This window comes from Phyllostomus hastatus, unplaced genomic scaffold, assembly GCF_019186645.2.
Source record: "Phyllostomus hastatus isolate PE091 unplaced genomic scaffold, TTU_PhHast_1.1 phas_scaffold_387, whole genome shotgun sequence".
Classification (NCBI taxonomy): Eukaryota; Metazoa; Chordata; class Mammalia; order Chiroptera; family Phyllostomidae; genus Phyllostomus; species Phyllostomus hastatus.
In genome coordinates, this window is record NW_025334027.1 from 68,910 (window position 1) to 90,566 (window position 21,657).

The 21,657-nt window shown below is 53.4% G+C and overlaps 1 protein-coding gene and 2 gene segments (V, D, J or C); all 3 read left to right on the top strand.

Moving 5' to 3' along the window:
• LOC123806650 (immunoglobulin lambda-1 light chain-like) overlaps positions 1-21,657 on the top strand; it is a 141,518-nt gene that overhangs the window by 37,435 nt on the left and 82,426 nt on the right. Inside the window, exons 1-2 of one of the 10 annotated variants that reach the window (XM_045819907.1) lie at positions 16,779-16,879; positions 17,254-17,551. The exons of 6 other annotated variants lie outside the window; for them this stretch is intronic. In XM_045819907.1, the coding sequence (XP_045675863.1) occupies positions 16,834-16,879; positions 17,254-17,551 (344 nt within the window). In that variant the 5' untranslated portion in view covers positions 16,779-16,833. Of the gene's footprint in view, positions 1-16,778; positions 16,880-17,253; positions 17,552-21,657 lie in introns of those variants that run through there. 3 more of the 10 variants (XM_045819910.1, XM_045819911.1, XM_045819912.1) reach the window with 3 other exon arrangements.
• Positions 1,166-1,860, top strand: LOC123806572. The segment is given in 3 exon segments: positions 1,166-1,211; positions 1,367-1,692; positions 1,822-1,860. Coding segments are annotated over 3 exon segments (411 nt in total).
• LOC123806648 overlaps positions 6,390-21,657 on the top strand; it is a 125,591-nt gene continuing 110,323 nt past the window's right edge. Inside the window, 2 exon segments of the V gene segment in view lie at positions 6,390-6,486; positions 6,605-6,922. Of these exon segments, the coding sequence occupies positions 6,441-6,486; positions 6,605-6,922 (364 nt within the window).

Below are 21,657 nucleotides of genomic sequence, written 5' to 3' on the forward strand. Positions count from 1 at the left end.
TGAGTGCGTTACCTGAAATGCACATCACCTCACTGTTGGAAGGGACCTCTGAAAAGGAAAGGGACACCGTGACCTGCTACCCTCTGCCTCTTATTCCCACCTGCAGGTGCTCTCTGTCCCAGGAACTGCAGCTGCTCTGCTCAGGGCCATCTCAGGGGAAGAGGGCACAGGCAGAAGCTCTGGTCCCTGCCTGGAGCAGCACAGACACTTTAGGAGGTCATGAGTGAAGTGGATTCTCCCTGCTCAGGTCCAGCTCTGGTCACCAGGTTGTCCTTGGTCAGGAACAAGTTCAGCCTGAAAGGAGAGACCACAATGTCTGGTACCCAGAGGTCACGACCTATGTGAAGTCCAGGGGTCTGGGGACCCGCACAGAACACATGGAGCCTGAAGCTGGGGTCTCAGTCAGGTGGATTTCTGGAGCTTCTTCCAGATCAGTTAAAACCCTGATGCAGCATGTTAGAAGGACCAAACAGTGGACAGCCCACATAGCGAGTCTGTGTGGAGAGGGGCGCGGAGGAAGGGACACAGACACCAGTGTGGGTGAGACTGGGAGCTGGTGTGAATCGCCCGAAGCAGGAGCCCATTGAACAAGGAACACATCACACCAGAGGCACCGCACATGCATCCTGACCCCACGGAACCACGTCTAATGAAACGTGACAATGGACACTTGTACGTGCATGGTGACACAGAGAGGGGGTGAAGGAGGAGGGGGGAAGAGGTCGGGACCATGGCCCTGCACCTGCTGAGTCAAGAGTTGTCACTTGCGTCTCAGAGGGTCCAGCTCAGCCCTGTGTCCAGGCTCCTGGAAGGCCCGCAGCCCTGCTGAGCCATCCCAGGACAGACGCCCGGCCTGGAGGCTTTGGGTCAGACCCCAGGGAGGTGACGGTGATCAGGGGTGTGAGAGTCCAGGGATAATTTTCTGACCTGAGAAGCAGCTAAAAGAAGCTGGGCACTCAGCCCTTCCTCCTCAGTCCCCTGGCCTGCCCCCTGGAGGGGGTAAAAGTGATCTCTGCTAACTGCTCACCTTAGAACCCAGTGGGGAGTGCATTTGTATAAACACTGAAACATCAGGGCCCCAGAGGACTGAGAGGGCACAAGGGAGGCCTGGGGAGCCCACGGTGCCTTGAGGAGTCAGGAGGCAGAGCTGTGGGGAGTCTGCACCATGGCCTGGACCACTCTGCTGCTCCCCCTTCTCACTCTCTGCACAGGTGCTGCCCCCAGTCCCTGCCTGCCTCTCAGCCCAACAGGACAGGGAGCTGGGTCCCCCCAAACCTTGATCTCAGCCCAGATGCAGACTTAATGTTGGTCCTTATGGGAATAGGCCCTTAATTCTCAAGCCCCCACTTTTGTCTCCCCCTGGCAGGTTCTGCGACTTCCTATGAGGTGACACAGCCACCGTTGGCGTCTGTTGCTCCGGGACAGACAGTCACCATCACCTGCCAGGTAGATTACTTTGAGGACAGAAGTTACGTGCACTGGTACCAGCAGAAGTCCGGCCAGGCCCCTGTGCCGGTCATGTATTATAGCAGCAACCGGCGCTCAGGGATCCCTGACCGATTCTCAGCCTCCAGCTCAGGGAACACAGCCACCCTGACCATCAGCGGGACCCAGGCCCAGGTCAAGGCTGACTATCACTGTCAGGTGTGGGACAGCAGTGATGGAGCCACAGGGACACAGGCAGACGGGGAAGTGAGACACAAGCCTCCTTCTGTGTCACACCCTCTTCCAGCCCTGGGGGGACTGTGGTCGGGCCACAGCAGGATGGCCCTGGCCCCCGGATGTGAGACCCCAGTCTCCCCTCTCCTCCTTGCCCTCCAGACAGGCTCTTCAGGGCTGTCCTGGGAGACGACACAATGATGATGTCGTCATGGTGCCCCATTTGGTTGAGGACTGGGTGCCATGATCACACGTGTGAAGTGCTGGCTCATGTGACATGTGAGTGGCACAGCGTCTCACACTTCAGATACGGAAACTGCGGCATCTGAGATGGGAAACCACACAGTTTGCACCGGCAACAAGGAGACACAGCAGCAGCGAGAGTGGTGAACTTCATGCCATAAAAGTGGGCACTCCTCAAAGTAAAACAGGAAATACAAGACTGAGAGCTGAGAACAAGCCCCTGATGCACAGCACAAGCACAGGCAGCCCCACACGCGCGGGGCTGGAGTCCCAGAGCGGACGGAACCTGCGCAGTGAGCAGAGAAATGCGTAGTGCAGCGATGGCCAGAATGCTCCAGCACCGGAGGAAAAAAACGAAATATTTAAGAATCTCCACAGAAGTCTACCCCAGGAAACAAGAGGAAACAACACAAATGCCCTTCATCATGAAATTGATCAAAACCAGTGATCAGGAGGCAATACTGGGGAAAAAAAAACCAGCCAGAGAGAAAATAATGTCAAACGCAGATGAACAACAAACTTCGTGGATAAAACAGGCCTGTCAGTAAAGCGACATAAGGAAGGAGACAGTGGAGAATATCTCTAAAGATAAGCTTTTAAAAATATAACCTTAGCCCTGGCTGGTGTGGCTCAGTGGACTGAGTCCTGGCCTGCGAACCAAAAGGTCACTGGTTCCATCCCCAGTCAGGGCACACGGCTGGTTGCAGGCCAGGTCCCCAGTAGGGGGCGTGTGAGAGGCAACCACACATTAATGGTTCTGTCCCTCCCTTTCTCCCTTTCCCTCTGTCTAAAAATAAATAAGTAAAATCTTTAAATATATATATATATATACCTTTAAAAAATCTGTGGAGCTTGAGTTATTTATGCAGCGAATATACCTTTCAAAAATGAAGGTAGAATAAAGAATTTTTACATATGAAAAATGTACAAAATCGGTCACCAACAGAACCTCCACACGAGGCACTAACGGCCCCTCAGACAGAAAGAAAATGCTCCCAGAAGAAGTGGGAATCCACAGAGAGAAAGAAGGAGCAGAGAAAAGGTCACTTCAGGAAAGTCATAGAAACATCTGTCTTACGTTAATGTCCATAGAATTAACTGCGTGTAAATGAGACGTTAATAGCAGCATGCGGTGCTTTTTGATGACTGTCCAAACAAAGGGGTGACGATGCTAGCACTCAGGGTGGGGGCGAGGGAAGAGCAGGTGCAGAGAGTGCCATCCTCTCCGCGCAGTGACACAGCAGCACTGGAAGGTGGGCCTTGGTGAGCTAGATTAGCGCTCTGACCCCAAAGCAGCCATTAAAACAAACCCTTTAACAACAAATGTTACAGCTAATAAGGTGTATTCGCTCGGGTCTCCAGGGAGAGAGAAATGGTAACAGGGGGGTGTGAGCACAGATACAGGTGTAGAAATGATGCAGATACAGACAGATGCAGGTGTGGATCGGTAGAGATGTGTCCTGTGTGCAGAAAGACCTCCACGTGCTGTCCAGCAGATACACTGAGGCAGGCAGGTAGGTAGGGAGGGAGGGAGGGAGGGAGGGAGGCAGACAGATAATAGACTTGAAGGAACTGGCTCATGCAGCTCTTGGACCAGCCTGTGTGAAATCTGTGGACAAGCAGGAGGCGGGGCATTCAGGTCAGAGGGGATGTTTGCATGCTGTGCCCAGTTCACAGAACATGTTACATGAAGACACGAGGACAATGACAATATCCAAATCCAACATCTAGATTAAAACAACACTGTCTCATTTCAGTACCTTCCATCATAGTTACTCCCGCCCCTGAGGGAGAGATGGTGCTCAGGGACCAGCAAAGCAGTGACTTTGATGTTTACATTCAAGCTGACACTCACGCCTGAGACTCCGGAATGTCCCTGTGGGAGAGGACCGACACTGGAGACCCTGCACGTCACTCCTCACTGTGACCCCAGGGGGAGCAGGGAGGGGGACGGCAGGTCCTAGGGTCAGGGAAGCCTCTGCTGCCTGGGGACTGAGGAAGGCTCCTGGGGATGGAATCGGACCCTGAGGGGAGGGAAGCTGGTGGTCACAACGTACTCCCGTTCACCAGGCCAGTGTTGCCGGGAGAACTGCAAGAGCACCCGAGAGAGGAGACCCGTCTCTAGGGAGGACGAAGCAGCGGGACCAGGCAGAGGTCTCTCTGAAAACAACATGGGCCGGCGGGGAGGTGAGCAGAGTCTTTAGAACACAAAATCAAAAAGAACAGAACAGAACAACAATGGATACCTGTCCACTCTCAAGACTTTACCCAGTGAAAATGTCTATAAAAAAAGGAAAAATAGTGCTTTCTCAGATGGCACAACACTTTACAGATTGGTCACCTGCAGACCCTCAGGTGGGAGATGAGGGACACTCTCAGGCAGAGAGAAATGGGGAATCTACACAAAGAGATGAAACGCCTCCTATATATGGTAACTCCATTGATAGAGAAATGTTCTGTCATCTTAAATTCTATTAAAGTTATCATTAATGCAAAAATACATAATGATGTGTGTTGTAGGTTATGACGTATGTTAAAGCATCAATTTGGCAATGTTACCTCACAGGTTTGAGAGGCAAGGTAATCTGTTTTGATCAACTCAGGTGTCTCACTCACACATGGTTCAGGTGAAATGTGATTCTTTCTCACAAGGTTGTAACTTTCGCAGCAGGAGTGATGAGTTGTCAGAATTCTCTGAATCACAAGTAAGGGTCCCATGTGACTTCCTGTGCAAACCAGAAGGGAAGCAGCAGCCCCTCTGCAGTGACAGTCCCTGTGGGTCACCTGCTCCCTCACCTCACTCACACAGGACAGGGGTCACAGTGCAGTGGCTTCTCCTTCCCCAGGGTCCCCCTCAGCTGCTCTGACTTCTGGGTCAGGTGTGTGTGCTCAGTGTGATGTCAGTCCTGCCCCTCAGCCCTTAATGTGACAGGTTCACCTCACATAGGGCCGACTTGGTTAGGACCATAACCACCTTACTTTTTCACTCTCCTTCCTGCTCAGACAGACCAGACCCTCCCCCCAGGGCACTGACCCTGCTGTCCCCACACTCACTTCCTCCTGCTGCTCCCTCTTCCTGTCCTGATGGCAGCTCCAGGGTTTCCTCCAGAGAGACCCCTCCAGCCTCTCCCCACACAGGACCTGCCTATCAGTTCTTGTCTGATCTCAACTAATTGCCTACACGTCAACAACAGCTACACAATTATTTCCCCAAAATTATTCCCCTTGATTACTGGATTGATTTGTGCTCATTATTTTCTTCACCTGCCAGGATGTTTTCAATGCAAAACACACACATGACTTGAGGCGCATGGACAGACAGGAGTATTTTGCCAGGAACAACAGGTCAGGAGTCGGATGGTTGCTCTCCAGGCACTGGCCAATTGCATCAAGTCCAAGATCTTTCTCACTTTCTGCTCCACAGCCCTGGTATGGAGGCTCGTCTCTCCTTCCTGTTGCAGACAGACCTCAGCGTGGCCGCTGCAGCTCAGTTGTCACACCCAGGGCCAAGGGGACAGGCGCTGTGCATATCCAGTCTGTTTTTTTCCTCACAGGAGCAAAGGCTCCTTGGAAGGAAGCCCAGCTGACTGACACACCTGTGGGTCAGCACTGGGCCACAAGGTTGATTCTGGCCAAGAGGGACGTGAGAGTAGCACTCGTCGGGCTTTTAAATGGGCATCGCAGACAAGACACGAGTAGATGGTGTAAGCATCTGCAGTGTCACCAGCGCAGGTGTGTTCACTGAGCTCCCACCACACAAAGGGACCTCTGAGACAGGGACTGAGTCTTGTTCACACATATTACCCAGCATGTGATGTCTGCCAGACAAAGGGGCTCTGACCCATGTTTGTGGGTTTGTGTCTCCAGTCTCAGCTGTGGAGCAGAATCTTCCACTGTCCTATTTTGACAAAGCACCAGTGGTCATCCTGGGACATATTTGCTTAACTCACAAGCACAGATCACAATTGGAAGGTGAAATCTCCCAGGATGGCACTCACAGGGACCTCCTCTGTTGTCAGAAGACCCACAGCACCCACAGATAATGTGTGGTTATTCTGATGTCCGGTTATTACGATGTCAGGTGAGAGGTGCATGTAAAACTGTCACCAAGGTTCACCATTCATTAGGTTCTTAGAAGTAGCCATCTGATGAAGCTACTCATGTAGGGTGATATTCCACGTGTGGACACCAGAGGGCACTGTGGGTCCTTGTTTGGGGAACTTGACAGGTTAAATGCCTTTGTCTGTTTCATGTTGAAAGGACATGAAAGAAGCTCCTTTGAAAACACTTCTATCTGGTAAAATCAGCTCTTAACGATGAAACCCACACCTGCACCTCATTCTGACCTCAGGAAGTCACCAGCAGGAGGCTGTTAGGCTCAGGATTCGACCAGAGCTGAGACAGTTGAGGAACAGAGAACAGATTTGCATTCATGCTCCTCCCTCTTGAGCTGCTAGGAGAGAGGATAAGACAGGGGCTTGGAGAGCCCAGGGCCAGCTGGGCAGCCTCAGGGCAGAGCTCCTGGAGTCCCTCCCACCATGGACTGGGCTCCCTTCTACCTCCTGCCCCTGGTTTTCTCCACAGGTCAGGGCATCCTTGGGCACTCAGGGATCTTGAACCGGTTTTCCATGTAATCACTGTTTCAGGGGCATCTGTCCATTCTGGGTGCACTGGGCATCATCCCTGTGTTTTGTGTCTGCAGGTCTCTGTGCTGTGCCTGTGCTGACCCAGCCCCCGGCTGCTTCTGCCTCCCCGGGAGCCTCAGCCAAGCTCACCTGCACCCTCAGCAGTGAGCACAGCAGCTACTACATTGAATGGTACCAGCAGCATCCAGGGAAGGCCCCTCGGTATGTGATGCAGCTTAAGAGTGACGGAAGCCAGAGCAAGGGGGACGGGATCCCCGATCGCTTCTCAGGCTCCAGTTCTGGGGCCGACCGCTACTTGACCATCTCCAACCTCCAGTCTGAGGACGAGGCTGAGTATATCTGTGGTGTAAGCTATAGTACTGATGGCCAAACTGGTTAAGCCACAGTGACACAGACAAAGGGGAAGTGAGGCCAAAACCTTCCTCGTCCTCTCCCACCTCCCCACGGGTTCTGAGGGATGTGCTCCCTCTCGTTCCCCAGGACCCTGAGTCCCTGACTCTTCTGGTTGGCTGTCCCATCATCCTGCACCTCTTCCTGGGGACACCCCTAAGGAGAGGCAGATGCAGCTCATAACTTAGGCTGACACGACTTCATCCGTAGCAACCATCTGGCCCTTTGCTCCCATCTTGGGGCTCCTCTCAAGGAAAGACCAAAGACCTTGCTGTCCCAGTAGTGACCTTGGAAGTGGGAAGAGTGACTGTATTGACTCAGGACACCTGGGAGTGAAGCAGGAGTCCTGTCAGGACTGAGGTCCGGCAGGAAGCATTTGTCCCTGAGCAGAGGCAGGACTGAGAGACCTGACACCCTGGTGGGGGCAGAGCTGGGTCTGGGAGGGAAACAGGTGGCTGTTGGCAGGGCTGCGTCAGGACCCATGTGGAACACAGCCTGGGTCCTCCATCGGTGCCAGATTCTCAGCCTGTGGTACCAAGGAAAGCTTCGCATGTACCCACAGGAGTTTTCTGGGGACCAGACAACACCAGGTCCCTGGGGGCAGCGGCAGAGCATGGGAAACGGGGACACTGGCATGAAATACATTGCTCACTGGTGACAAAGCTCAGCCCTGTGGGTGACTCTCCTCACATACACTTGGAAGTTGCGGGTTCCCTGGTTCACTATTTTCCTCTGCAACTTTTGTACAAACAGAAAACAAAGCATCTTTAACATACACCCCACCTTGGAGTCAACATGGAGCAGCCCACTCTCCACAGTAATACTGATTCCAGGACACTGATCTCAGTTGGCTAAGCTGGGATCTCAGGGCTGATCCCCAGAGACTGAATCTGAGATGAAAGTCCAGGAGCTGCCTGTGGCCTCTGGGGCCCCAAGGAGGCTGGAGGGGAGGAGGTAAGCTGGTCTCCGGGGATGGAGTGGACAGGGGGCAGAATAGGCAAGAGAACATGGACTCAGGCTCAGTCCTGTGGTGACCTTGGTCAGCCAAGGGCGCTGGATCATGGGGACCTGGGACCATCTCCATCCCCCCCTCTCCAGTCAAATGTTGTTCTCTACAAGGGACACAGGGATTTTGTCCCAAACAAGGCTCCCATGCATCCTCTAGTAGGAGTGTCCTCCACCTCCCACACTGCAGGACAGCACGTGGGGAGCACTGTGAGGAATGAACCCAACCCGAGTGTGGACCACACCTCCTCCAGGTCCACACGGGGCCTGTGGTGCAGGTAACGTGGAAGAAAGTCAGCAGTGGCCTCGATGGACAGACAGAGGGATGCCCCGTGTTAGTGACGACAGGGAGTGCAGAGGCAGCAGATGCAGGTCACCTCCTGCTGTGTTTAGATGGTGACCAGCCAGTGAGGCGGCTGCCACTTCTCGTCCCAGGTCACAGAAGGACAAGGCCCCTTAGAAGCCGTTTCTTCTGGTCAGGGATGTGACAGGGTCAGGGTCTCAGTGACACCACTGTCAGCTCTGTCATGTACAACTGACTCCTGCTGGTCTTGCTCGCAGCCTTGGCAGAGGCTCCAGAAAGAGCAGCTGAAACAGGCCCCAGGACCTGGCCAGGAGGCAGACGGAGCTGGGGAGAGAGGGGCGCAGGGCCAGAGGGCACCTGAGCAGAGGAGGTGACCTTCCCCCGCAGGTCCCTCTGCCGCTGCCTCGCTCCCTCTCTGCGTCTCTCTCACTCTGTCAGTCCGTTTGGGTTTTCGTTACTGGTGTATGTAATTGGTCAGTCTCTCTACCTTACGCTCCCGGTCCCTTTTCATTAACTCTCCCTTTACTTGCTTCCCCTTCCCAAGGTGTGCGTGTGCTTACAGTGATGTAAGTGTATGTCAGGTGTGTGTTCACGTGTCCATCCCAGCAGTCAAGGTGGAGAGCACATCCCTGACCACGAGGGCCCCTGTTCTCCTTGTGTAACAGTGTCCACCTCCTCCCGCCCGGGAGCCCTTCCCTGCACCACGAATGAGTTCTTCGTTTCTAAAACTTCTCTTTGCAGAAATGGTCTATTGAAATAGAATAAACCAAATCTTATAGTAGTTCACCATCTGGGATTGGCATATTTTCCGTTAGATTATACCCTGAGATTCCTGCAAATTGCTGTTATATTCAGTTTGTTCCTTTCCTTGCTGAGCAGAATTCTGTGGTCTGGGTGGGTCCCAGTCTGTTTGACACCCACCCGTGCAGAGACGCCGGGAAGGTCCTCACCTTGGGAGACTGCGCACCAGGGTCCCGGGAACACACACGTGTGTGCGGTTTCACTGTGAACGTCAGTTTGCGGGGTCTGAAACGGGTGCCCTGAGCCGCAGTCGCTGGGCCGTGTGCGAACCACCGGTTTGCTGCTGTCAGAAGCCGCCAGACTCCTTCCCGTGTCGGTGCCGGTTCACACCCTCGGCCCCGGTGACCCTGTCTGACCTCGTCCTGCCGTCACTGGGGCTGGTCGCCTTGTCTGCTTTACCATGTGACAGGTGCGCGGTGACTCCCCCATGTTTTCACTCGAATTTCCCTGCTGGCTCCTGAGGGGCATCTTCCTGGGTTCTCGCTGCCATCTTCTGTCTCTTCCGGGGCCTGTCTGTTCTTGTTCAGAAACCATCGACCAGTTTCTAAATGTGTTCAATCCGTTTCTTACCTTCTCACTGTTTATTTTTAAGAGCTTTCGATACTCCAGGATAAATTTTTCACTTGATATTTAGTTTGAAAATGTTTTCTCGCACTTTCTTCTTTTCATCCTCTTGCAACAACACTGCAAAGCAAAATAATGACAGTGGTGCTGTCCAGGGTGGTCCTTCCTTTAATGAATCATGCACCTGGTGTCATCGAGATATTTTGGAAATCTCTACATCCCCCCAAAAACTCTATGTTTTCTCCCCAAAACAAAAAGAAACAATTGTTCCTTGAAGGTATGTGACCTGTCTCTCAGGGTGTGATCATGGAATGTGACCTGTCCCACCCCAGCATGACCCCTGTCCCTATAAGCTCACCCCGCCCCTGGATGATCTTGTCACTAAAGAGGATACCTGATGATCGTCCCCAAGCCCAAGGAGGCTGCCCAGAGATCAGACAGAGGTGGGGGTGCTGCCACTGGTTCTGGGATCAGCACTGTCTCCCCCAACAGCACAGAGAGCCCTGGGGAGACTGGGTACAGGCCTGGGTGTAAGGTCTTGAATTTAAATGCTCCCTGAGCACCGCCCCCAGGCCTGGACTCTGCTCCACTGCACCTGCACAAGGAGGCCAAGGAGGGAGGAGAGGGATTTGCATGAGGAGCCCCTGACAGAGGATAAGAGAGGCCCAGACCACACCCAGCTGTGGGCACAGAGGCAGAACCCAAGGCGCTGCCAGCATGGCCTGGACCCCGCTCCTGCTGCCCCTGCTCACCCTCTGCACAGGTGCTTCCTCACAGGCCCTGCCTGCAGGCTCAGCCCCAGCGGGACCCTGAGCTGCACCTGCCCCAAACCCTGAGCTCAGTCCAGGGGAGCCCCAAGGGGAACACCCTGTGCACAGATATTTGTCCTCAGCCTCCTCCCCTCTCCTCTCTTACAGGCTCTGTGGCCTCCTATGAGCTGACCCAGTCATCTCCCTTGTCAGTGGCCTTGGGAGAGACAGCCAGGATCAGCTGCACTGGAGATTTACTGGATAAAAAATATACTGGATGGTTCCAGCAGAAGCCAGGCCAGGCCCCTGTGCTGGTCATTTATGAGGATAGCAAGCAGCTGCCAGGGATCCCTGACAGACTTGCTGGCTCCAGCTCAGGAAAGACAGCCACCCTGACCATCAGCGGGGCCCAGGCTGAGGACGAGGCTGACTATCACTGTCAGTCATGGGACAGCAGTGATGATGCTCACAGTGACACAGACAGATGGGGGAGTGAGACACAAACCCCTTCCCCATCTGTGTCACACTCTCCTCCAGCCCAAATAGGACCAGAAACAAAGCCATGAGAAGGTCTGGCCCAGGTCCCCAGACCTCAAATACTCAGGGTGCCCCTCCTCAGCCTCAGGCAGCTGTGCAGAGGGTGGGACATCAGTGGATTCAGTCTCACAGGATGGGGCTGACCTGGTGTTTCCAGGGCCTTCGTGTGAATTGGAGACAGAGGGAGTGAGTGGAAGAACACACAGACCAGGACACACATCTTGTGGTAATGGACCATGATTATCCTTGTAATGGTGACTGGGCCCCTCCTTGGTCACCTGTCCTGGCTTTGTCCCCAAAACTACCCAACTCAGAGGAGCGCCCCAGGATGTCCTGGCAGCCTGGACTCTGAACAGAGCAAACTCCGGCAGCAGACTCTGAGGATCCACCTGCATCCTCTCTTCAGGGTTGACCTTCCCTCAGGCACCTGCTTGGTCCTGGCAGCTCACAGAGGTGCCCTCTCTAGGAAGTGCTGCTGGTGGACAGGACGGACCCCCCCCCCCAAGGTCACGCCCCTCTCAGAGTGTGGCTCAGGGTCAGGATGACTTACAGGGCCTCCCGGCTGAGTCCTCTATTGTCAGCACATTGCAGGTCCCCACTCCTAACTCTCATGTTTACCCCAGAAATATCACCCCTAAACTCAAGTGCATGTGGTTCTCCAATCCCTCTGTGCCTCCAGGACACTGGCTGCCAGTCTCGTGAATCTGATCACCACATGTAACAGGATGCAGCCAGAGCCCTCCACCCCAAAGAGGCATTTGTAATGTGGTCCAGATCTCAAGGTGTCCAGGAAATATTGAAAATATAGGATGTCCTCACCCCCACGAGTCTGAACTGGGGTATGGGACCCATGGAGCACGGCCAATGAGAGCTGTTCTGCAGAGCAACAGTTTTGCAAATAACCTCAGGCACGGTCATTTAGCATGTCTCTAACTATAACTGGTTTCATGGATATGTTAAATGGCTGTGGCCTTGCTTTGAGCCAGGGAGATGGGAGGGACTTCCACCCAGGAAGTAACTGGGAGGCAGCTCCCCTGGTAATAGGGCCTGTGCCTGCATGAGAGCTTGGAGATGACAGGCTCCGTGCCATGGGGCCACACCTGCCTGGACAGGCAGCTCAGAAAAGCTAGAAAGATACGGGAGTGTTGGCAGGTGTAGCCCATCATGGGAGGAGTCGCAAATGGGGCTGCAGAGGAAGATTGGGGCTGGGATTTAAACCCAGGGGCAGCAGCCATGAAAAAGTTTGAAACCACTTGGTTTTTGGGCTCCCTTAGCCACGCAGCTCAGGAGGCCAGAAAGCAAGATGCAGCAGTGAGGCAGAGCTCTCTTTCTTAGTGACGTGGAGAGACGTTGCGGGAAGGAGAGGGGTGGAAGGACTCTTGCTGGTGGGCCAGGAGATGGTGCCACAAGGTTGTGGATTAAGAACTGGATATCACTGCAGCAACACAGGTGCTGGTGCTGGGAACCAAGGGAGGCTGAACGGCTGAGCACAGATTACTCAAAAGAACCCAGGGCTCCCTGAGCCACGGTCCTATATTTCTTTATCTGAGATATGGTACCCCAGACCGGACAGAGGGGGAAGGAAGGACTGTGGCTCTGTGGGTATTCTAAGGGACATTGAGGTCTCAATGAAGACACTAAGTCATTACTCTAAGACTGTAGAACTTTTGAATAAATAATTTGTTTCCTTTTCATGGATCTCTGACATTGAGAGTTATAATTTCCTGGAGGTGGGCAAGGCAAACCTAGTACAGGGGGACCCGTAAGAAGGGGGTTCCATTTGATAATAGTATATCGTCCCCCCCCCAGGTCTGTTCTATAACACACAAGGTGTGAGGAGACCCCCTGAGGCCAAAGAGAACCACACAGAGACACCAGAGAACACTTGCCAAGCTCACACACACAATCAGAAGTCACACTTGTCCCACAGTCAGAGAGGACAAGTCCCAGTCAGGACACCAGATGGACCTGTCAGAGAGCTGGGCCTCGAGGTGAGAAATTAGCACCTGACTCCTCGCTGCTGTGGCCCCACCTACGAACGTGTGAGCACAACTGATGCAGGATCCCCCTGTTTGCATTAACTCTAATGAGTCTGCAGTAACCTAGAACAGCAGACAAAATGTCCATATAAACACAACTATTGTTCACCAACAAAGAAATATTCACCAGGTCTGATGTCACATCAAATATTCCTCACTGGAAGCAAGAAAATACCAGCTATGATAAGCAACAAAAACAAGCAGTTGTACTGGCCATGAAATTTCACACATGATTGAATAGTTAGTCAAGGATTTTAAGAAAATTTGTATTGCATTTGTTCCGTGTATAGGAGATGCTTGAACATGGTAATTGCAGACAAGGAGGACAAAAACGACGGCTAAGTCAAACGACGGCTAGATACGGAAACTACAGCGTCTGAGATACAATGACCCTGATGTGACTGACAGCAGGTTCATTGCTGCAGAGGAGAGACAGTGAATAGATGACGTGGAGGAGAAACTACAGAGAGGACGTGAGACACAGACATGAAACCACATTGAAAACACACAGAGAAGCATCAGTGTGCTGGAGGGCACAGAGGGGACCTCACAAAGCCGTGATCGCGTCTTTGAAGCAGAGACATTTTGGGGGAGGTAGAAAAAATATTTGAGAAAACACTGGGCAAAATGTTTCTGATTGCAGTGAAAACCAAGATCCTACAGATCCAAGAACCTCAGCAAAACCCAAGCACATACCAGAAACATCAACACACATCACAAGCAAATTCCTAAACCCAGTGTCAACGAGAAAATCACAAAAGCCGCAGAGATTCAGGGCCCGTCCACAGAGAGGACGGAGCAGAGGGACCAGGGCAGAGGTCTCCCTGGAAACACCACAGACGGGGCGAGAGGGGGGCAGAGTGTCTAGAAAACTAAAAGCAACAACTAAATGACAATAAAAACATGTCCACTTTCCATTCTTTACCCTCTGAAAATATCTTACAGAAAGTAAGTAAAGTGAAACTCTCTCAGATGTACGGACACTTAGAGAACTGACACCCACAGATGCTCTGTACGAGGAAGAGCAGAGGACCCGCCCGAGTCAGAGAGAAATGGGGATCTACACAGAGAAATTAACGGCATCAGGTATCATTACCATGGGGATAAATATGAAACGTTTTGACATATTAAATTCCATAACACATATCACCGTTTAGGCAAAAAAATAACTAACAACAATGTATGTTGTGGTTTACAATATATAATAAAGTAAAACTATGACACTGTTACTTAAAGGTTTGAGAACCTGTTATGATAAACTCAGGTGTCTCACTGACACCTAGTTCAGGGACAATGTGATTTTTTTTCTCACAAGTTTGTAACTTCGGCAGCAGGAGTGATATGCTGTCAGAATTCTCTGAATCAGGACAGAAGGTCCCGTGGGACTTCCTGTGCAAACCAAAAGGGAAGCAGGAGCCCCTGTGCAGTGACAGTCCCTATGGGTCACCTGCTCCCTCACCTCACTGAGACAGAACAGGGGTCACAGTGCAGTGGCTTCTCCCTCCCCTGGGTCCCCCTTCAGCTGCTCTGAATCCTGGGCCAGGTGTGTGTGCTCAGTGTGACGTCAGTCCTGCCCCCCATCCCTCAATGTGACAGATTCACATTACATTGGGCCCACCTGGTTAGGACCACAACCACCTTAGTTTCTCACTGTCCATCCTGCTCAGACAGACCAGACCCTCCCCCCAGGGCAGTGACCCTGCTGTCCCCACACTCACTTCCTCCTGCTGCTTCCTCTTCCTGTCCTGATGGCAGCTCCAGGGTCCTCTCCAGAGAGACCCCTGCAGCCTCTCCCCACACAGGACCTGCCTGTCAGTTCGTGTCTGATCTCAACTAATTATGTGAATACTACAACAGCTGCACAATTATTCCCCTACAATTATTTTGATTAATTGATTGATTGATTGACTGATTTCTGCTAATTATTTCCCTCATTAGTCAGGAAAGTTTTGTTAATGCAAACACACACACGACAATAAGAGACTTGGGCAGACAGGAGCCTCTTTTCATCCTGCAGCAACAAGTCTGGGACCTGACGGGTGCTCTGCAGACACTCACCAGCCCTAGGAGGTCCCAAGTCTGTCCACTTTCTTCCAGGCCAAGCATGAAAGTCAGGGTTGGCTTGTGAAGAGCTGTTAAACAACATGCCGATGTGAGACTTTGACCCTCACTCTAAATGCTCCCCGTTCAGAGCAGCAGATGAGGACGTCCCCACGGTTACAGCGGCTCTCTGGGTGGGCAGTGCACGGAGGACGGGAGGATGAGAGCTGTTGTGCACAGTTGACTGTTGTCCCCCACGTCCTGCCTGAAACCCCAGGATTGTTCATGAAAAGTATCTTTAATAAAGCCGGATGCAGTTCGGCTTGGGAAAAAAAGCATACAGGTAGAAGGTGGCGGTGACTGTGCTGTGTCACCCACACTAGTGTGTCCACTGTGTGCTCCCGTGTGCACACTGGCCTCTGAGAGGCAGGACTGGTTCCGTTCACACGTCTCAGCCAGGATGCAGTGTCTGGCAGACACAGTGGGGCTGAATCACTGTCTGCTGGGTGAGTGTCTCCTGTCTCAGTCTTTGGGGCAATAGCCACCAGCGCCCTGTTTTGAGCCTGCACTAGCGGTGGCATCAGGAAGAGGCAGCCTCTGAGTCCTCTGTCCCCAGAACCACACCCAGGAACATTGCCACCCAAGGGATGTGTCAGAGATGCTTCAGGTGGGCCTGACCTCTCCTCCTCCAAATGAGCCTGTTGGTACTTTTGTGGGTGATCTGAGCCACTTGTGCCTGGTCCTGAGGCCGGCAGTGGCTATGGAGAGAACAGCAATCCCCACTGGGACCCTCAGTTCCTGGATCAGGGAGTTACCACCTGAGCAGTGGGTTCAGACTCTGCACCTGGACACAGCACACACCTGCTACTCCCGCAGCCATTGTGGGCAGGCCACCAGGGGGCAGCAGAGACCACCTGGCAAAGCCTCCTAAAGACTGGGAGGGCTTGGGCCCAAGGAATTCTACCACGCAGGGAGATTATTATAATTCATATTTTGGACTATATATCCCTTTATTAATAATTACAATATTTAGTTATGGTAAAACAGGAAGAATATTAGCATCCAGGCCCCATCTTTAAAAAGAGCAGTAAGTTTTCTATACTATCACCTATGACACTGATGATGGAGCATTCTGACTGTGAGTCTCTCAGATTGGGTTCTTATAGAATTGGCCTGTTTTTCCATCACAGGTCTGGGTAATTCATTTCTGTCCAGCCCGCCCCATTCATGTTCACACTCTGTAATTGTCACACCTTTTCTAACTCTGGGGCTGACCATGGCACTGGAACACACTGGGGACACTGGGGCACAGCATCTATGACCTGCCCCAGGGAGATGAAACTGAGTTAGTAACTGACAGCATCTCAGGGGCTGCAAGTGCTGCACATGCCCTGAGCAAACTGGACATGTCCTACAGGCTTTGATGCTCACACACTGTCACTGGGGTGGGACCCTGCTCTGACCTCCAGCTCATATTGTCACCACTACAGTTAACGCTCTATAGAGGTCCAGAACATGCAGACAGATGTCAGCTGTGAGCTCGGCTGTTGCCAGGCCAGCCCAGGAGTGAGACCATGAGACAGTCTGGGATGGAGATGTCAGTCCATGCTGTGGCACCCGGGGATGAACCAGAATCCCGGGGGAATGAGGTGGGGTCTGCAGGTACCTCCCTCCCTTCCCTGAGTCTCTAAGGCTGAGCCCCCCATCAGGAACCACACAGCTCCTCAGGCAGCTCCCCTGAGCCCTGGCTGATTTGCATACCCAGCAGCTCTCCCTCCAGCAAGGGGATAAGAGAGGCCTGGGAGGAAAGCTGCCCAGCCTGGGGCCTCAGGGAGCAGAAGCAGGGCACCTCCACCATGGCCTGGACCCCTCTCCTCCTCGGCCTCCTTGCTCACTGCACAGGTGCTGCCCCTGGCTCCCAGCCATCCTTGTCCGAGGGGTCTGGACAAACCTGACCCTGACTCTGACCTCAGCAGGGCACTGCCCGGGGAACCCAATGCCCCTAACTCTGCTGCAGGATGAGGGGTTGGTGCTGCCATTCCCTCCACTGTGCTCACTGGTCTCAGTGAGCCTGCGGGCCTGCACCTGCCAGGAGAAAGGGACAGGAGGGTCCTCATTTCTTCACAGGCTTCATGGGTCAGCTGGATCCGTGGGACACGGGCTGAGACTGATGGGCCAGAGAATCCCTGTAGTTTCTTCCAGCACAGACAGGCCAGGGTCTACTGGGAAGGGGTCCTTCACCCTTAAGCCCACCTCTCTCCTCTCCTCTCCTGCAGGCTCTGTGTCCTCCTATGAGCTGACACAGTCGTCCTCGGTGTCGGTGCAGCTGGGACAGACGGCCAGGATCACCTGTGGGGGAGACAGGATTGGAGGTAAAAATGTGCAGTGGTACCAGCAGAAGCCCAGCCAGGCCCCTGTGCTGGTCATCTACAGGGATAGCAGCCGGCCCTCAGGGATCCCTGACCGGTTCTCAGGTTCCAACTCGGGGAACACGGCCACCCTGACCATCAGCGGGGCCCAGGCCCAGGACGAGGCTGACTATTACTGTCAGGTGTGGGACAGCAGTAATGATGCTCACAGTGACACAGGCAGATGGGGAAATGAGACAAAAACCTCAGTCTGTGTCACACTTCCCTCAGGCCCCAAGAGGACTGCAGACAAAGCCATGGGCAGCTTTGGCCCAAGTCCCATTTCTCAGGTCTCCCAGTGCCCCTCCTCCCAGCCTCAGGCAGCTGTGCAGACGGTGGGTCAGGACTGGATTCAGAGGGCAGGACCAGGCTGGCCTGCTGTGTGGGTGCTGCTGTGCAGGTTCCCAGAGAGGCAAATGATGAAAAGACAGCCTGCTGGAGTCCTGCGTGGTGAAGTAATGGCCTTTAAATTTCTACACCATGGTGACCGGGCTGCTCCTTGGAGAAACTTCAGGAATTAATTCCTACAACCTCCCAGCTTAGCTGAGCTCCACAGGCCCCAGGTTCCTTGGCTGCCCAGCCCTGTAAATGGGGCCCACCAGCATCTGCACACCCAGCACCCCTGCTGGAGCCCAGGTGACCAGGGTTGTGTCCTCACTGGGAAGTTCCCTTGGGGCAGAGAATTGCCTCCCTCAGGGTCATTCTTTTCCCAAGTGTGACTCAGGCCTGTGACCACCCGATTCCAAGATCCAAAGCCCTGGCTCAGGTTACAAGGACCGAACAGCCCCCAGTTGAGTCTGTGTTGTCACCGCTTTGCAGTTCCCAGGTCTTGCCTCTGAGCTTCCTCCCAGAGAGACCCCTGACAGCCCCCTGAGTGAGGTTCTCCAGGTCAGAGGGAGTCTCCAGGGCCCCAGAGAGGGGATCACAGCCCAGGGGGAGCGTGTGGGAGAGGAGAGGGCCCCACAGAGAGGACACTCTGGGCATCTGCAAACATTCCCTGGAGACTGGTGAGAGCATGTGGGAGGACACCAGCTGAGGCTGAGGAGGGAGCCCCCCAAGGACATGGGAGGGGACGGTCACAGGTCAGCACCCCAGCCTGCAGGGCTTGTGCCCAGCCTGGGGGGCAGCTCCCAGTTCAGGTGTCAGGTGGACGAGTCAGAAGCTCTGTGCCCCATGGAGGGGAACTTAGTCCCCAACCAAGGTCTGTGCTGGTGACATCTCAGAGAGTGTCAGTGAGAGCAGGTGGACACAGGATGGATCTGTGACCAGTAAGTCACTGACCCCCAAATGGGAGTCCCTGACTCAGGGGGATGCACACATGTTCCAGATCCAGCAGGAATCAGTCCCGTTGCCTGACCCCATGCCAGACTTTCCTGAGAGGAATCAGGAAAACAGGGCTGTTATGAATGTAAAAACCACTTCATCCAGAATGGCCCTGAAATGGCCCAGATAACACAGTTCATGGACAAGGACTCAGAAAGGATGACTGTGACAGTATTTCTTCTGTCCATAAGGTGGAAGAATGATTTGACATGGCAAGGGAAGACACAGAGGCCAAAAATCCAAACTGAAAGCCTCGATGTAAAAGTTATAATATTTGGGATCCAAAAGACACCAGATGAGACTGACAGCCCATGAGATGCTACCAGAGAAAACACTCAGCACTTGTGTCAGAGCAACATCAACTATTCAAAATAAAGCAGAAAATAACAAAGACCAAGGTTAGACAGGGATCCCACCTTCTCTTCAAACACACTCTGTTTTAAAACACTTTCTCCACAACGCTGCAGGGTCTGGCACCTGAAAGAAGCTCAGTGTGACAAGGGCAGGACACCTCACCATCAAGGCCCCAGTGGCCTATGAAGGAGTTGGGGACACAGCAGGAGGAAGTGAGAACTTCCATGGTGACTGAGTCCAGAGCAACAAGTTCCCCGGAATTCACTAAGATGCAGATGCAGCTGCAGCAGGGCTGGATGGGCCCTGGGAACCTACCTGTCTGACTGTCCCCTCCTAGCACCAGACTGGGAGGGTTTCACTCTTGTCCACCTGCCACTCACATGCCCGTGACAGTCACCACCAGAAAGCACTGTCTGTGAATCTCATGGGACCTGCTCTCCTGCTCGTCTTCTTTGTCAGTGGCCTTGGGAGAGACAGCCAGGACACCTGCCCCGGAGAATTACTGGATGAAAAATAAACTCACTGGTACCAGAGAAGCCAAGCCAGGCAACTGTGCTGGTCACATATGAGGACAGCAAGTGGCCCTCAGGGATCCCTGACCAATTCACTGGCTCCAGCTCAGGGAAGACAACCACCCTGACCTTCAGCGGGGCCCAGGTTCAGGAGGAGGCTGACTATCACTGTCAACCATGGGACAGCAGTGGTGCTGCTCACAATGACAGACAGATGGGGAACTGAGACACAAACCCCCACCCCATCTGTGTCACACTCTCTTCCAGCCCAGACAGGACTGGAGACAAAGCCATGAGCAGGTCAGGTCCAGGTCCCCAGACCTCAGACCCTCAGGCTGCCCCTCCGCAGCCTCAGGCAGCTGTGCAGAGGGTGGGACAGCAGTGGATTCAGTCTCACAGGACGGGGCTGACCTGGTGTTTCCAGGGCCTTCGTGTGAATTGGAGACAGAAGGCGTGAGTGGAAGAACACACAGACCAAGACACACATCCCGTGCTACTTGTGCCTGAATATCCTTGTAATGGTGACTGGACCCCTCCTTGGTCACCTGCCCTGGCTTTGTCCCCAGGACTACCCAGCTCAGAGGAGCACAGGAAGTCTCAGGGTATCCTAGCAGCCTGGGCTTTGAACAGAGCAAACTCGGGCAGGGGACACTGAGGATCCACCTGCATCCCCTCTCAGAGCTGACCCTCCCTCCCTCCTCTGCTGGGTCCTGGCAGCTCACAGCAGTGCCCTCACTAGGAAGTGCTGCTGGTGGAGAGGACGGACCCCCCCAAGGTCACGCCCCTCTCAGAGTGTGGCTAAGGGTCAGGATGACCTTACAGGGCCTCCCAGCTGAGTCCTCAATTGTCACCACATTGCAGGTCCCCACTCTTAACTCTCATGTTTACTCCACTAAGATCACCCACAAGCCCAAGTGCATGTGGTTCTCCATCCCCTGTGTGCCTCCAGGACACTGGCTGCCAGTCTCGTGAATCTGATCACCACATGTAACATGGTGCAACCAGAGCTCTCCACCCCAAAGAGGGATCTGTAATGCGGTCCAGAACTCAGGGTGTCCAGGAAATATTGAAAATATAGGATGTCCTCACCAACCCCGAGCCTCAACTGGGGGATGGGACCCATGGAGCAGGGCCAATGAGAGCTGTTCTGCAGAGCAACAGTTTTGCAAATAACCTCAGGCATGGTCATCGAGCATGTCTATAACTGTAATGGGTTTCATGGATATGTTAAATGGCTGTGGCCTTGCCTTGAGCCAGGGAGATGGGAGTGACTTCCGCCCAGGATGTAACTGGGAGGCAGCTCCCTTGGTTATAGGCCTGTGCCTGCATGAGAGCTTGGAGATGACAGACTCCATGCCATGGGTCCACACATGTCTGGACTTACTGCGGCAGCCCAGAGAAGCTAGAAAGATACAGGAATGCTGGCAGGTGTAGATAACCCTGGGAGGAGGTAGAAATGGGTCTGCAGGGGAAGATTGGGACTGGGATTTAAACACAGGAGCCGCAGCCATGAAAAAGTTTAGAATTGTGTGGCTTTGGGGCTCCCTTTGCCACGCAGCTTAGAAAGCCAGAAAGCAAGATGAAGCAGTGAGGCAGAGCTCTCTCTTAATGATTTGGAAGCATGCAGGAGAGACGTTGCAGGAAGGAAAGGGGTGAAAGTGTAACAGGGTACAACCAAGAGGGGGGACCCCAAATAGGGGTTTGGAATGGGGTCCAGAACTCAGGGTGTCCAGGAAATATTAGGATGTCCTCCCCCCCACAGGTGTGAGTTGGGGGAAGGGACACATGGAGCAGGGCCATTGAGAGCTGTTTTGCATAGCAATAGCTTTGCAGCTAACTTCTAGTGTGGTCATTTAACACATCTATAACCTTTAACTAGTTACGTAAATATGTTAAATAGCTGTGGCTATGGTCTGAACCAGGGGAATGGAACTAACTTCCCCACCAAGACGCAACTGGGGGGCAGATCCCCTGAGTTACCGTGCCTGCGTGGGAGCTTAGAGATGATTGGCTCCATGACATGGGGCCACACCTGCCCAGACTCACGATGGCAGCCCAGTGAAGCTGAAAGGATATGAGAGTG